The sequence below is a fragment of the Ambystoma mexicanum genome, chromosome 12 (assembly GCF_040938575.1).
Source record: "Ambystoma mexicanum isolate Mex_15411 chromosome 12, UKY_AmexF1_1, whole genome shotgun sequence".
Lineage (NCBI taxonomy): Eukaryota > Metazoa > Chordata > Amphibia > Caudata > Ambystomatidae > Ambystoma > Ambystoma mexicanum.
The window spans coordinates 692,136,917-692,154,101 of NC_090936.1; the positions used below are offsets into that span (position 1 = coordinate 692,136,917).

The 17,185-nt window shown below is 49.7% G+C and overlaps 1 protein-coding gene across 2 annotated transcripts in view; it reads left to right on the forward strand.

Annotated features, from left to right (window-relative positions):
* GTSE1 (G2 and S-phase expressed 1) overlaps positions 1-17,185 on the forward strand; it is a 1,052,868-nt gene that overhangs the window by 188,538 nt on the left and 847,145 nt on the right. For both annotated transcript variants that reach the window (XM_069629229.1, XM_069629230.1), the window contains exon 2: positions 2,806-2,869. In XM_069629229.1, the coding sequence (XP_069485330.1) occupies positions 2,806-2,869 (64 nt within the window). The remainder of the gene's footprint in view (positions 1-2,805; positions 2,870-17,185) is intronic.

The following is a 17,185-nucleotide window of genomic DNA, read 5'->3' on the forward strand; positions in this document are numbered from 1 at the left end:
GGGCCGCATACTGCCGGAGACACCAATATCTCGCCCAAGAGACAAACGGGCGCGTGCCCCCTGAGGTTGATATATCTTTGCCAGACGCAATCTGAGACTCTGTCCCAAGATCTCCCCAAGGCTGTAAAGACACAGGGGCAACATGCCAATACCTCCAACAGAGGTCTCTATCCCGCCTAACACAACGCGGCGCCTAGTACAAGGTTATCACAATCACCCAGCCGGAACTCTTTGGCTTGTCCCGTGTCACCTCCTAGGCGCATTAGCGTCCGCACCTACATGGATCATGGGGAAAACCGACAGGTCGCAAAGAAAGCTGAACTTTGAAAGCAGTGCCTCGGCCAAAACGACCTCACAGCAGACCACAATCTCCCAATCAAGCACCAACCCAAGATGAAGGAACACTCTATTTCGACATTAGAGAAATTCTCCTTGAACTTAAAGCAGGCATAGGTGGTCTAGGGAGCAAACTCGACGCACTCTCTTCCAAAGTTGACCAGCTCCAACACCGACTGGACAAACACGCAGATAGGCTGAATACAGTTGAGCAGAGAGTATCTGACCTCGACGATGGCGCAACAGCCCTAACTTCCAGAGTATCCTCACTAGAAGCGCAAATGAAAGAGATGTGCCAAGAACGAGAACTTGGAAGGTCGCTCTCAGCATAAAATAAGGATAGTCGGAGTGAGATAACAACTTGCCACCAAAATGGAGGTACACATGGAGAAGCTTTGCATAGATCTCTTTGGAACAGAGACCCTCCAAGTTCTTTGTCGTCGAGAGAGCCCACAGAGTTCCCAATGCAAGGCCAATCACAGGAGCAAACCCTTGCCCAATCATAGCAAAACTGCTAAACTACAGAGATCGAGATACAATTCTTAGAGCCGCCAGAGAGAAAGGAGATCTTCAATACAAAGGCAATAAGATTAAATTCTTTCCAGACTTCTCCCAAGCAGTCCAAGCACAAAGATCGTTCACAGCCGTGAAACGCAGATTGCAAGAAAACCAAATCCAATACTCAATGCTCTTCATGGCGAAACTATGCATCCAATATGAAGGTAAAACCCAGTTCTTTAATACACGAGAAGAAACCAGTGACTACCTGGACCGCTCCGGCTGTAGGCCCGCCGCACACAACGGAAGACCACCACAGAACAAAATCTCAACAGCAGTTGGGAGCCAGCCCCCTCTTGGAGGGCCACCAGCGCCCCAAGCACAGCAATGTTGGCTGTACGGTTGACAAGGGACTGTTAATTGTGGGCCAGTTGGGGGGGCCCTCCGACCGCCTATATGGATTAAGACTCCAGCCATATCCTAGAGTCCCAGCCCGAACATAATCTTCTCAAATGGCAGTGACAATGTTCAAGATCGCCACCTGGAACATCCGTGGTGGTAACAAACCAGCGAAAACAAGGAGAATCCTCCAATACCTACGAAGACATAAAATGAACATTGCCATATTACAGGAAACTCATCTCCTGCCTTCATCAGAACATCATTGGGCCAAGTCCTGGGGCTGTCATCGGTATTTCTCATCCTATTCGTCTTACGCCAGAGGTGTAGCGATCCTAATTGATAGAACTAATTTCAGCCTTATTGACTCAAGGAAGGACCCTGAAGGGAGAGCCCTACTAGTGAGAGGGATAATCGAAGGAAAAGAGGTAGTGATAGTAAATTCATATGCTCCGAACACCGATGGACCAAATAACTTCAACTGGGTGATAACCAGTTAGGAATGGCCAATGCAACAACCATCCTATGGGGAGCAGACCTCAATAACCCAATTGATCCCAGGCTCGACAAGTCCAACAGGAAATCCATCCAAAGCTAGCGCCCAAGTTCGAGAGATCTGGCAAACCTTTGATCTATCCGACACGTGGAGACAACACAACCAAGACACCGTATGTTGTGGGTTGCAGAGTATGTGGACCCATGAGTATGTGGACCCATTAATTCCTGTGTATAAGAAAACAGTAGGAAGTCTGTACCATCTGTTGACTGTTCCTTTTCATTTTCACGAATGAGCTGATATTATTCCACTGCAGTTGTGTGCAGTTAAGCCTGAATATCTACTAGCTGTTTGGTATAAAGTCAGTGAAATGGTGGTCTGAGTATGCTTCTTTTCACGAATAAATAGGTACTTCATAAAGCTTATTTGAGGGAGAAGTTTGCCAACCTAGTGCCTGCCGTTTGATGTGCTCATAGGTTTTGCTTAGGTAGGTGGAATGGACAGTTATCCTTTGGTTTCAGCTGTGGGGTTAAGGCCAACTAAAGGAGCATTCTTAATATTGAACCTTTCAAACACCAATATGAAGCAGTAGCCTTAAACTGGTGCATGAGAGGATTGACTTTTTGGGGGCAGGTTTTTTTTTTCCAGATCTGTGAAAACTAGAGACCTGGTTCAAGTGTTAGGAAATCTGAAGCAGTGGAAAAAAAGTAACTTAACCATTCCGTATACTTAAAATGGAAGTAGTATTCATCACATTTCTGACTTGCAGTAGGGCTGAGATTTGATGAATCACATGGATTCCATTGCGTCATACCTTGTGTGCATCCATACAAATGAGAACTTTGTAAAAGGGTAAAGTTTTCGATTGTATGAAGGGCATCTGTGATTTAGGCCCAATAATGGGGTCTTGTATTTCCTTACTGGGACAACTGTTGCACAGAGGCTGCCCGTGAAGTGTTGGCAAAATTAAAACTGTGCCTAAACTGAAACCTGGTGACTGAACATCTTGTTTTTTCTTCTTAATCATGTGGTAAGAAGACATGCTTTGTAATTTTATGTGTCTTTTCTCCCTCTAGGTGGTTTGGAAAGTTGCACATTTGCAGATACGCCTTGTAACGATGAATGATGCTAGGGAGTTAGGTAAGTAGTAACGTTTTTGATTGTGAAATGTTCAGTTTTTCTTTACTTGGCCAAGTATTTTGAAACTGGGAGTGTGGGCAATTTTGAATGCCAGCTAGAAAGCCGCCTTTAGGAATGTCATACAAGTTCCTAGACTGGTGACGTAACTTAGTATTTTTGTTTTTTAATTACAATTTGCGAGAGGGCATGTATTAGAGACCCTACGTCCGATGGGGCATATATGGCACTAGTAGAACAGCTGAAGTCAACCATGGTTACTTGACTAGGGAACATATCATCCTAATGATAGCCATGCACCCAAAAAGTAAGGGCCATTCTCCAGCATGGGGTCTGGCACGAATTCACATGCTCATGAATATTCCCCGTCAGGCCGGGACTCCTCGGTATAGAAAAAATCAGTTTTGTTTCTGATCTGTCTTTCTTAGTAGTAACCAATCACTGGTCTATGGGTCATACTGCCCCCAGCCAATGACTGCCCTCTCCCTAAGCCCCGCCTCTGGCAGCCATCCTCAGATTTTTACCGCACGTTCAAGTGTTGGAGTCCTCGTGCTGTAGCTCTTGAGCTTTTGCTGCGTTTTCGCGCTTTTTCAGGAGATTTTTCTCATTTTTCGGTTATATAGAGCCTCAAGCTCCACCGTTTCTACATCCGATCAACGGGGTTGGAGTTTTCTGCGCCCCTCAAGGGTAAAGATTTTGTCGAATTACACTTTTGGAGGATTCCAGAAGTTCTGAGGCCTACCCCGGACATGGCCCAGGAGAAAGGAAGCTCGACGCCCGGGAAGCTGTTCAGGACCTGCCCTGGATGCCAGCTTCAGAATGTTTTCAAGGAGGACGAGCATTTGTTATGCCTCTACTGTCTCCATGAGGACAAGACGCACACGGAGAAGGACTGCGTTTTGTGGGAACATGTCGGAGCGCACCATGAAGGATCGCCACCTCCGTCTCGCCAACTGGCTGAAAGGGAAGAGCCCGTCAGGCGAGAAGAAGAAAAAGTCAGAGCGGTCTTCTAAGTCCTGTGAGGGCACCCCGGCGACGGGGGCCCAACAAAAGGCTAAGCACCGCGAGTCCGCAGACACCGGGAGTGCCGAACGGTCGGGCTCCTTGGCTGCCAGGCAGGGCGCATCCTCCCCGGCGCCATCAACCACGAGCCAATGCTCTGGCTTGGGTAAGAGGAAGTCTGAGAACCCGGCAAAGCTTCTGGAGAGGCCCTGGTTGATCTCGAAGTTTCCGCCAGAGGGGGAGTGAGGCTTGGACCCCCCCCCCCCCAAAGATGAAGGCCCCAGGCGTACAGAAGGTGACGATGGCCTTAATTCACCCTGCTAAGACCTCGATTGAGGATGTCGCCGCGGCCTGGCTCAGCCTGTGGAGGCTACCCCAGTGGAGGCGACCTCAGGACCCAGAGTCTCCCTGCCACCGCGAGGGAGTCATCTTTCAGGCCCATTGAGAAGACCCCCACAAAGTCCTCATTGGAAAAGGTAAGGGAGGGGCTGGTGGCCATCGTGGATACGGACATGACCTCTGAAGAAGAGCTCATCAAAGTCATGGAAGAGGCCCAGCCCATTGGGAGGTCGTTTCCGCCGCAGGACACTTCGTCAGCGATCAGTCCTTATGCTCGGAGATAAGGACAAAGTTGCCTCTCCCCCCAACGGAGGTACCTGAGCCAGACCCGACGGGGTAACTGGAGCCAGGACCTTCGGAAAGTCCACCGCATAAGAGGACGACTCATCATCCTACGCCACCTCTCCCACCTCTGCGGCCTGCTCTGCCTTCCCCCGGTCTACTACCCACGGGGATGATACAGGCACGGACACGGCTAGGACGGGTACAGATGACGACGGGACGTGTACCCCGTCGCCCCCTGCTCGGGCGTCCCCGCATGACGATATTGGATCCTTTCATGCCATGATTTTCGGGGCATCCGAGCTCTTCCAGCTCTGCCCAGAAGAGAAGAAGGAAGGGTTCCTTTACCAACGGCGTGAGGCTAAAAGGAAGACGGTCCTCGCCGCACCGCTTCTTGATGGCATCTGGGATGAGGGGCTCGCCCTCCTCAAGAACCCTGCCACGGCGCCGGCAAAGTGGGACCGATACGAGAAGTACCGGGTCCCCGAAGCTGCCCCCTTGTGCCTTCGGGCGCAACCTACCCCGGATTCGGTCGTCTCGGCGGCGGCAAAGAAGAAAGCTGGGGGGGGCATCGGCCTCGACATCAACTTCCCCGTCGGACGGCGAGGGCAGGAAGCTGGACACGATGGGACGACGGATCATCTCGTCCGCAGCGACGACTATCAAGGTGGCCAACGCCCTGGCTATCGTAGCCCGCTACGACAGGGAGTTGTGGATCACAATCGCCCCTCTGTTGGACTTCCTTCCGGACGCCAAAAGGGCTGAGGCACTTGAAATCCTACAGGAAGGTGAGATTTCTTCGGACCACGCCATCACGGTAGCAACGGACATCGCTGACACCGGTTTCCGTCAGTTGGGCAACAGCGTTTGCTTGAGACGAGGATGGCTCAAGGCCACGGATTTCCGCCAGGACATACAAGCGAAGGTTTTGGACTGGCCCTTCGATGGGAACAACCTGTTTGGGAAGGCGGTTGATGAGTCCCTTTAGCCCATCAAGACAGACTGCCCGGGCACTGGGAGTGCTCCAACAACGACGGCCGTCCTTTTGGCGCTCCGGAGGCAGACGAGGTGCCTCCAGGGGATCAGGCAGTGGCTCCTCCACGTACCGCCAAGCGGCAAGATCTTTATCCCAGGAAGCCTACAGGGGACGCAGCCAGTCAAGTGGTGCCCGTCGTCGACGGGGAGGTCAAGGAGGCAAGGCCGCCTCCAAACAAGATTGAACCGACCGTGGGGTCGGGCCCCCGCCGAAGCACCCCGGTGGGAGGCCGGCTGGTGAGGTTTGTCTGCGTGTGGGAGTCCATCTCTACCGACCGTTGGGTGCTGGACGCCCTGGCCCAAGGGCACGCCCTCGAGTTTCAGGAGAAGTGGCCTTGCGTTCCACCCGTGGCCAGGAAGGAAAATCACGTCCCTCAACTACTGTTGGAAGTAAGGGCGATGCTCAAGAAGGGTGCCATCGTGCTCGTCCCAAAGAGGCTTCGGGGCTCCGAGTTTACTCAAGGTACTTCCTCGTAAAAAAGAAGACAGAAGGATGGCGCCCCATCCTGGACCTGCGACGACTGAACAAGTACATCAAGGCACAGAAGTTCCGTATGGTCACCCTCCAGCACGTGCTGGGACAGCTGGAGGAGGGCGATTTCCTGTCGTCGTTGGACTTGGAGGATGCGTACTTCCACATCCCCATTCTAAAAAGACACCGAAAGTTCCTCAGGTTCGTGGTCCAAGGGCGGCACTACCAGTTCAATGCCCTCCCGTTCGGATTGAAGTTGGCACCCAGGGTGTTCACCAAGTGCCTCTCACCGGTGGAGACGCAGCTGCGCCTACAGGGGATCCACGTCTACCCCTACCTGGACGACTGGCTCATCCGGGCAAGGACAAGGGAGCTTGCCGTGGAGCACACTGCGAAGACCGTCCAGCTGCTCATGGACCTGGGATTCTCCAACTTTCCAAAATCCCACCTGGTTCTGTCGCAAGTCGCCCTGTTTCTGGGAGCCAAGCTCGACAGTGGCGCGGCTGGCCTCACCGTCGGAGGAAAGGACCAGGACCATTCTGGGCAAGGTGCAGCGTCTGCTGGCCACGGACATGGCCAGGGTAGGATCTATCCAGTCCCTCCTCGGGATGATGTCCTCCTGCATTTATCTGGTGCGCTTTTGCAGGCTTCGGATGCGCCCCTTACAAGAGTTCCTCGACGCCCGCTGGGTCCAGTCGAGGGGCAGCTTCGAGGACAGGATCCCTCAACGAGATGTTCCGTCAGGCGATCCGGTGGTGGGGTACCCGCTCCCATCTGCCGGCGGGCACGGACTTTCAGACCCCAGCTCACCAGGTGACGGTGACTACGGACGCCTCCCTGGAAGGTTGGGGAGCGCACTCCGGAGATCTTCACGCGAGAGGCCTTTGGCTCCCGGAGAAGTCACTCCACATCAACATCTTGGAGCTCCGCGCAGTGTTCTGGGCCCTCGGGTCCTTCCGTCCCTCAAGGGCAAGGTGGTGAGGATCTTCACCGACAACACCACCATGATGTTCTACATCCAGAAGCAGGGCGGAACCAGGTCCCCGGCCCTATCCAAGGAAGCCCAGGATCTGTGGCATTGGGCCGTTGCCCAACGGATGTTTCGGGTGCCTCTTCATCTGGCAGGAATAAAAAACACGATTGCAGACTCACTCAGCAGGGAGCTGCGCTCGTGCCACGAGTGGGAACTACACCAGGATCAAGTGGATCGACTCTTCCGACGATGGGGCGAACCCCAAATCGATCTCTTCGCGACAAATTCCAAGTGCCAGAGGTTCGCCAGCAGGTTCCCCCAGCCGAGGAGCATGGCTGATGCTTTCTCGGTCCCCTGGGACGGCCTATTTCTTTATGCATTCCCTCCGCTGCCGTTGCTGCTCCGGCTCATCAACCAGCTCAAGAGGTCCTGGTGCAGGATGATCCTCGTCGCACCGGCGTGGCCGAGACCGATCTGATTGCCGGACCTTCTGGACTTGTCAAAGTCCACACCAGTCAAGCTGCCGACGGACGCAGACTTTCTTTCCAGAGAAGGAGGCGCCATTCTTCACCACAACCCGGAGTCGCTGAACTTGCAGGCCTGGCTCCTGCAGCAGTAGTTTGGAGGGTACGACATCCCGGCCGACTGCAGAGAGGTTCTTGCAAAGGCCAGGGCGTCCTCAAGTGCTACGGACATAAATGGAAGAGGTTCTCTGTCTGGTGCCGTGCACAGAAGAATAATCCTCTGTGGATTACGGCTCCTCAAGTATTGCCGTGCCTACTGTCGCTGGCCAAAGCTGGACTGGCTCACGCCTCCATCAAAATACATCTGGCTGCAATCTCCCGATTTACCAGGGCTACGGGACGGGCGTCCTTGTGGTCTCTAATCCCTGGTGAAAGAATTCATGAAGGGACTATTCCGATCATTCCCGTTGGTGAAGGCTCCTGCCCAGGCGTGGGAGTTTAATGTGGTGCTGACCAGGCTCATGGGGGGGGGCCCATTCGAGCCTATGCATTCGGCGCCTTTTGAAGTTCCTGTCGTGGAAGACAGCTTTCCTCGTGGCCATCACCTCCGCACGACGAGTGGGAGAGATTAAGGCCCTATCTTGCAAGCCTCCATACTTGACTTTTCATGACACGAGGGTGGTGATTAGGGCGCACCCCTCCTTTATGCCCAAGGTGCCGTCGGACTTCCACCTCAATGAGCCTTTGGTGTTGCCAGTTTTCTTCCCGTCGCCTTCGTCGCCGGCCGCGAGGACTTTGCACTCGCTGGATGTAGCTAGAGTGCTGAAGTACTACGTGGACCACACAGAGTTTTTCGGAAGACGTCACAGCTGTTTGTGAACTTTGGGACTGTGAATCAAGGGAAGGCTCTCTCGAAGACTTCCATTTCCAGATGGCTCTCCGGCTGCATCATGCACTGTCACCGGTTGGCAAACCGACCGCTGCCCGGCCGTCCGAGAGCCCATTCGACCAGAGCGATCGCTGCTACCACGGCGTTCCTGTCTGGTGTGCCCCTGCTGGACATCTGCAGGGCTGCGACGTGGAAGTCGACGCACACCTTCACAAGATTCTACTGCGTCGATCGGGACTCCAGGGAGGAGTCCAGGGTCGGCCAAGCAGTGCTGCGCAACCTGTTCGCCTAAGGTGAGCCTGGTGGGAAGGTAAGAGATGCTTAATGTTGAGTTGTTGTATTGCTTAATGTTGAGCCTGTTGCCACCTCCCGTGGTTGTGCATGTGTGTACTGCTATGTATTCTCTTGTTCATGAGCATGTGAATCCATGCCAGACCCCCTGCTGGAGAAGAAACAAGTTACTTACCTTTTAACTGTTGTTCTCCAGCATGGGTCTGGCATGGATTCACATGCGAACCCTCCTGCCTACCCCTCTGCGGCTCTTTACTTGGTCATACTGCCACTTTACGTGCTACCAAATCTGAGGATGGCTGCCAGAGGCGGGGCTTAGGGAGAGGGCAGGCATTGGCTGGGGGCAGTATGACCCAGAGACCAGTGATTGGTTACTACTAAGAGACAGATCAGAAACGAAACTGATACTGATTTTTTTCTATACCGACGATTCCCTGCCTGACTGGGAATATTCATGAGCATGTGAATCCATGCCAGACCCATGCTAAAGAACAGTTAAAGGTAAGTAACTTGTTCCTTCCAGGACCATCTACTAACTAGCCAAGCGCAAAGTCGCTCATTCCGATCATTATTTCTACTTCGCATGCACACACATTCTTACTGCCCAAGATTGAATTATCACTTTCTAATTAGCTAGAATTATTTTCAGATTGTTAGGCTGGATTCATTTTAAACATAACCTACTATAGAACTGCAACTGCTAAGTTGCGTTGTACAATCAAGCACCCATGTATTCAAACTGTCTTTAGGGAATTATACGTTTTTAATCCCAAACAAAACTGATGAATCTTGGCCCAACATGTTTCTGCCCCCCACCCGCCTCACATTTTCCAGTTTTGATTGAGCCTCTACATTAAGAATGCATATGCACGATCATTTGTAAGAGCTTGCTACATGGTGTCCCAAGTAGATTTCAGCCTGTTCCTTGGATCTTACACTAGATTGGCACCTACACCTCAAAGGCATTCATGGTCAGAGGAGTCTTTTTTTTTTTTTTTTTTTTTTTAATTTTTTTTTATTTTTTTTAATGAATCGTTAAAGCTTAAACACTTCAGGGAATGTCTCCCCTGAATTCCTCTCACCCCTTTCCCTTTACATGGTAGTCTCTATAATTCAAACCACAGTATTATCAGATGTATCAACTGGTTGACCTCCTATCCAGGGAAACTTCAAAACCCATCCCTGAACAAGATTTGTATTAGTGTTGGAGTTGATTTCTCTTCTAGACAATCTTCAGTTTAATAATTTAGCATGTAACAATTCCACCCTAATATTCTGGGAAAAGAAACCAGCTTGTTTACAAGAACTATTTCTTTGACATCAAAATAATGTGACCCTGCCTGCCTTAAAATGAGATTGAAATGGAATCTAAACCAGGCCTAATTTTCAACTTCACCCTAAATTCATGCATAGAAACTAAGTCATTTTGAATTTTCTGTGAAGGAATTAAGCAATCATTTGCTAAATGTAAGACTACTTGAAGATAAATCTGGGCTCGGAAAAAAGTTAACATCAAAACCATTTTTTCAAGTTATAGCTCAAAAGTTAAATGTGGTCCTCCTAAGAGACCGATTTTAAATCTAGAATGTTACACTATCTAGGACAAACTATTGATCTGTGTTCTGTCCTCTTTCCTCCATACTTTGAGGCAGGGCAGAGGGGTTTTTGTAAGACCCAAAAATACATGTTTGAAAGCAAAACTGTGTGCACGGGCCAATGCACTTCCTCCCCATGCCCTGCCCTTCTCTTAGGTCTACTGCCATCAATCACCTTCTTTGTGTGTTCAACGCAAGGTGGCACTGCAGGCCTTTTTCTTGCCCTTTACTTGTCTGCTGTCTTATTTTCTCTTCCCTCGCCCTGGTCTGCCTATGCCTGCTCAAAAGGGCTTTTCGTCTGTTCTTTTGTGGGTGTCACTGTACAGCATGTGATCCTTGCCTGCGCTGCTTTGAGTTCCGGGTCCCAGATATATACTGTGATGCCTGTTTTTACTGCGATGCCCCTTCAGCACGCTCAGTCGTAGGCTGCTATGGTGGGAGTATGTTTTAAGCGCCTAGTGCCTCCACACTTGGACATCATCCAGGAAAACTTTGTGGTGGTTGCTTGCTCTGGCAGAGAGGCTTCTGCAGTTGTCCCAGCAATGCCAGCACTTGTCCAGAGATACCTGTGGGGAACCAGAAGGACGACTCAAACGACTGACCTATTTCAAGGGTGTACATTCAAAGTAAACTCCTAACTGGTCTAATCTGAGACAAATTTCCTACCTAAAATTGATGGTGCTTGTAAAACAAAACGGTCCTTAGTCTAAAATCCTATCCAACTAATCTGGCCCTACCAATTTGGAAAACTTCACTAAAAGGAAAGGCTGAGGCTGGAGCAATTGCCTCTATTTTAGGCTTCTGCCTGGCCCAATCAGTTGTCGTTAGATTCAAGTTAGTCAACAATTCACAACTTTCGTGCAGACTTTGCCGGTCAAACTAAAATAACCCCTGTATGGTTCCCTCTTAACACAGTTCTCTTAACAATTTCGTGGCTCTTGGACTCTCTCAATCTATGTAATTCACATAGGGCACTTACCTGTTCCTATTTCTCAGGGTCCCATAACCTTGTCTGCTCTTCCAGCCTGGATGCATAGTGTTTGGAACAATTTCAGTCCAATTCACAAAGGGCGCTTGACTGTTTGGATTTCTCAGCATTCTGTAACCGTCTCGCCTTTCACCGCCTTCATTGAAAGTGTTATCTATCTCGTTCTGATTCACAGGGGCACTTACCCGCTTGGGTTTCTCAAGTGCTGTAACCTTGTTGGATTTCCGGGCCTTAATTCAAGTGTTTATACCTGGATATATATATATATATATATATATATATATATATATAGTCTCTCTGTGGGTGCGTTTACTTCCCAGTTGCTGATTGTGCAGCTAAGGTCCTTTTGGCGTGTAGCGCAGGGATCCCGGCTCTCCCTGGAGATTTGGTCTGGGCGTCAGTTCCCTGACCCCAGGCCTGCCAATGCTTCTGTGGTCATGCCACCAGAGGAAACTGGTGCCTCTTAGTCTCTGCTTCTTCCCTGACCTCAGCTTCTCCGTTGGACGGGACGAAAGCCTTCCAGCATCTTAGTTTGACTCGCCCTCTATACTCCCACAGACTCCGTTTGAGCTTATCTCCTCTCGAGACTGTCCTCTGCATTGGAATCACTCTCCTCTCATTCAGTTCTTCCTGGTTTTATGTACGTCATCACAAACCAAGAGGGTGTGTTCTTCTTTGACTGTGGCGCTCAGACGAAAACCAGCGTTGCCTGAAGCCAAAGAGATCGAATGAATGTGACTGGTTTTTGTAGTCCAAACTGTTAAAACCATTTTTTTCCAAGTACCATTTAGGCAGACCTGTTCTGGACTGGAGGTTCTTATCAGACTGGAGTCCTTTTCCCCGAGAGGGGAGTCGCGAACAGTCGGGTCCCACTTGCCCAGACCCCTAGGGAGGGTCCTGGAGAGTGGGCTCGCCTCCCTAGCCTCACTGGAAGGGGGTTCCAATTTGGGGAGAAGGGACAAATTGACAAGATTCGTCATATGTTAATGGTAAAGGATATTTGTACCGTGCACTATCCCCACCGGAGTGGTCACCTGGCGGCTCTGAAAAAAATGGAAAGGTGGGGGTGAGTTAATGGGAATAAGCTGGGAAAGTGCAAGAGAGCAGTGATGTGCTGTTGGCAACCTCAGCCCGGTGGGTCCGTTGGCTGGGCTTGGGGTGTTTTACGGTCGGTAGTCATTGTGTGCTGTTGTGCGAGTTTGTGGTTTGTTGTGTTGTAGCTTGTGGTTGTGTTTGGTTGGAGTTTGAGTGGTGTATGCAGAGGGGTGGAATTGTAAGTGGATTGGTTAATTGGCATTGCTGTCCTTGTCTGGGTGTGATGCTTGCTATCATTCACTATTCCATCCGAGTGCAGCTCTTGCTAATCTTCAATATCCGATCTAGATGCGACGCAGGCTAATGCTAAGAAGTGCAACTAAATGTGGCATAAGCCAACATTGTTACACCTGTCTAAATGTGACGCAGGCCAATCTTCACATTTCTCTCTAGGCGTGGCACTAGTTAGCCTCGGCAAGTATGTTAGTATGTAATGGAAGGCCACATTTACAGTCCAGCCAAGAATAGATTTAGGCTGGTCGTCACACATTTCTCCAAATATGCACAGTGTAAGTCTAGGGCAGTCTATGTTGTGGAAATGTAAGGTAGATTGGCAGGGGCTTTCTGGAGTAAAGTAATTATTCTACACCGCAAACATGCCACACTTAGTTTTTGTTGGTTGCTGGCTTCATTGGCTTCCCCTGCAGACACCTGTACTCTCTATGGAGCCGCCTCTGTTGGAGCCGTCCTTTGCCCCAGGTCCTTGGCCGCAGAGGCTGCACGGGCAGAGGGCTGTCCTGGGAGGGTCACTGATGACCTTTGGCACTCGAATCAGAATTCGGGTGGAATTGGCGGAGAGCAGGGCTTAGCCAATCAGGGTTGGAGGGAGGTGGGACCAGGAAGTGGGTTTCTGGGGTGCGCTGCACGCGGGACCGGGGGCTGCTGCCCTTGTTTCAAAAATGGGCTTGGGGGCCTTGCTGGGCAAGCGGCTCACTTTTTGATATCCCGGCATACGCCACACAGGGGTTTAGCTGGATTCTGGGTTCAGAGGCTAAATGTTTTTTTGGGGGGGAGGGGTAGGGGGTGACAGTGAGGTTCCCCTTCCTGAAGCAAAACTATTAAAACAGCAAGGCAGATGTTTCCCACTATGGGTCTAAGGCTGCTGGACAGCTCCGAGGATCTACATCTAGGGGCTACACAATGTACTGGCAGCACTGAGGTTCACACTAAACTGGCTAGGCAGGTGAAATCAATGGGGAAAGCCCAAACCCTCACGCCCACCCCTCCCCCGCACACCCCCCCCCCCTCTGGGGGGTGTTAAAGTTTAGCAGGCATTATGTACTGTAATGCACCAATTTTTCTTCACTGCTAAATATTGGTTTTGTGGGATGTTTTTTTATAGACTTTTTTAAAACACCATCTATTACCTTCTCTTATGGAGCTGTGGCTTGGGTGAACTCCCGGTGCTTCGTTGAGCAAAGGTCTTTTCAGGCCTTACTTTGATGGTTTACCCCAAGGACGTTATTGCTTCCTACCATGTCACACTTTTACTTGGACTCCTGGCTAGGGAGGCCATGCTGGCATCCAATCTCTGAATTCCTGGTTCAGGCTTGTGCGAGCCCAACAGCCCTTCCCACTGTAGCCTTAGCAAATCAATTGTACTGTAGGTTTCAAATGCTTACACATGCTGACCCTTTAAAGGTCTGATTAAAGAGACTTTCTCCACCACAGGAGCATGGAAAGGGGGCTATGCCAGACGCACCTACGGCACCTTTGCAAACCCCTTTAATTCTGCAACATCTGCATAAACTGGGAAAACCCTCTAGCGGCCAGCCGACACCACCAGTCCACCCCCCACAAAACCTCAGCTCCCGGATTCCACAAAGACCCTAGCAGATCTCCATCCCCCACAAAAGGAAAGGAAATGAGTAAGCTCTCAGGTCATTCATTCCACGACAGCTGTGGACTCCATCCGATTCCCCGAAACTGCAATTCTGGAAATGCCTTAGTTGAAGGCAAGCGTTTCTGCCGAGGTGCTGTCCGTCAGGACATCGGAATGGTCTGGAATCTGCTTAACAAAGGATGTGCAGGGTGAGGCCAGGATAATCTGTGGAAAACCCTGTTACTTGCACCATCCAGAGAATACTTACTTGACTGGCTCCTTACGTCTGAAGAGTAGCTCGCTACTTGGCGGCTGTCATTCTGTAGTTGCTGCTGCGGCTACCGTGTGGTGAGGTTTTTTTTTTATTTTTGTGACTTTTCTTCTTTTATTAGCTTGGCAATATAGATGCAAGAACTGAGTGTCTTTAAACCTTTTGATCACATAATTGATAATGTTAAAGGATATTTGTACCGCTCACCATGACCACAAGAGTGGTCCCCTGGTGCTCTGGCGCCTATGAAAGGTGGGGGGGCGGGCGCGGTGAGTTGGTGGGAACAAGCTGGAAAAGTGCAAGATGGCAGTGATGTGCTGGTGCCAGCCTCAACCCGGTCAACACCGTTGGCTGGGCTTGGTGTTTTCCAGTCAGCAGCCGTTGTGTACTGTTCAAGTCTGTGTGGTTTGTTTTGTTGTAGTGAAGTTTGTGCGGATTTTTGCGTTTATAGGCATGTGGTTGTGTTTGGTTAGAGTTTGAGCGGTGTATGGAGATGGTTGAAAATTGTTAGTGGATAATTGATAGGCAATGTATGTATATCATCAAATGGTGCAATAGAATACAAACTGGTACTTGGTGGACAGGTTGAAGAATTGCAATATCTTTCAAGATAGTCCGTTCAATGATTGCCGAACTATAACCAGCATCCCCTGAAGTGGACCCAAACATCTTTAGGATGGCTTATTGGTGGGAGCATGGGTATGTATCTTCATTGTTGGGCCAGGTTAAATCACATTGCCAATTTCTTATGGGTGTGTTCTGTTTTTTTCCAACATCCTAAAATCTTTCTCCTGACAAGCAGGAAACCATATGTAAGAATCTTACCTTTACAATAAGTATCGTATCAGAACAACCCAGGATGCACCACAGCAGTTTTATAGCGATGGAGTACCATCATTTTGGGATAATTCCACCCAAACATCCGACCAGAATTTTTCTAACCAAATTGTATAAATCTGCATTTTGCATCTTGCACAATGAGGATCTAACTTAACACAATTGTATTCATTGTCACATCAGTATAATGTAACCTGTGAAGCATTTTAAACTGGTGTAGTCTAAATTTCGTTTGCTGCTCAACATTATTAATCATTTAATCACTATACCCTTATCGGTTGCTCATCTTGAATGAGATTGTGCGGAGCCTGCTTCGTTTTGAATCAATGAATAAAATATCGATATGAAGTGATTATGTGCATTAGGACTATACAGAAAAATCGTACCTGGATGCATTTTAGGCTGGTCATTAAATGCAGACGATTTAATGCTGCAAGCGCACGCATGCATAAATATTGCAGAGTAGTTGGGATGTTCTTCACCATTTTGTCTCATACTGGTGGCTCTATACATTTCTCCTCAAGAAACCAGTCCCCCAAACAGCAAAATCTGGCTCTAGAAGACAATAATGTGCTTTTTGAGGACTAATGTAGGAAACCTATTCGATATACACGCTCCTAGGATCGTGGTCCCAGACACCAAATTCCTACCTCCCCTGCCAGTGCTATGATCTGGACATATCTTTAATTTTGATACATTCAGGCCCTGGGTTCCATAAGTGGTCAGCTCAATGAGAATGTTAAGAAAATAATATAACAGTTTATGCAATACCATCATCTTTAATGTCAGAATGTGTGTATATATATAATATTAAAACGGGGGGGGGGGGGGGGGGGGGGGATGGGAATCTCTCTACCAGTACGAACACAGCCCAATGACCTGTTGGGTGAATAACCCCTGGCTGAGACGCTACTAAGTCTTTAGCTCACTGTCCCTTTCACAGAGAAGACATTTCCCTGCATATCAGTCTGTCCTTCCCAGGGGCAGTCCAGCACCAAAATACTAGGCAATCTTCCTCTGAACAAGAGTACCAACTGCAACCCAATACACGTGTTTCAGCCTTGTTGGGCATAATCGGTGAGGTGAAGCTGAGCCTCTCTAAGAACAGTGAGCAAGGGGTCCACGTCTGGATCGCCCTGTTAATTTAGGCTTTTTGCTTAGATCACATGCTATGCATAGGCCGACATCTAGTGGAAGCTACAAAGTATTAGTTTTCAAAACTCAAAGGGATGTCGACAGGGCATGCCAGTAATACTATCCCGTGTGACGTCCACTGTACCCTTGACCCTTCACACTTCGAGGTCAATCAGATTGTTTTGTTCTGCCATTCTAGACGGACGCTTATAGCGGAGTTCCTCTTGGGCTTATAGCCATATACTATTCTCAAATTACCGATGGTTTCTTCTTACTATCCTTTATATCACCGACTTTGGAATACCAGATGCTGGTGAAGGAGAAGAAAAAACGACCGTCGGGAGACTCCTGCGATGGATCTGTTTTGGCCTTGGAAGGCTGCTACGGGCTTCGGCCCATACAGTAGGGAGAGAGAGGGGTCGGGGGGACATTTTAGAATGTATATGCCCCTTTTCTTACACTACATTGGCGTAGCTGCTGTCATTCCGTAATGGACAAGACCCCCTTTAAATTTTGCCCCAAGTGAAATAAGAAATTTCCTTGGGTTGATAAACACCTCGTGTGTAACCGGTGTCTCCCACGAGACCACGTTGAGGGTTCTTGTCGAGCGTGCAGGCTCTTCAAGCCCAAGCCTTTGAAGGACCGATCTACCAAATGCTGGGCCCACTACGCCAGGCAGTTCAAGACCATGGAGGTAGAGTGTGCCTTTAGTGACGTCAGTAATGCCGCGGTATCCGAAGGCGACAGGGTTACTCCGGTTATCCAAGCGCAGGCCCCCAACCCTGGAAGACAGGCCGGCGGCCTTCTTTTGGGGACAACACCCGGTGGCG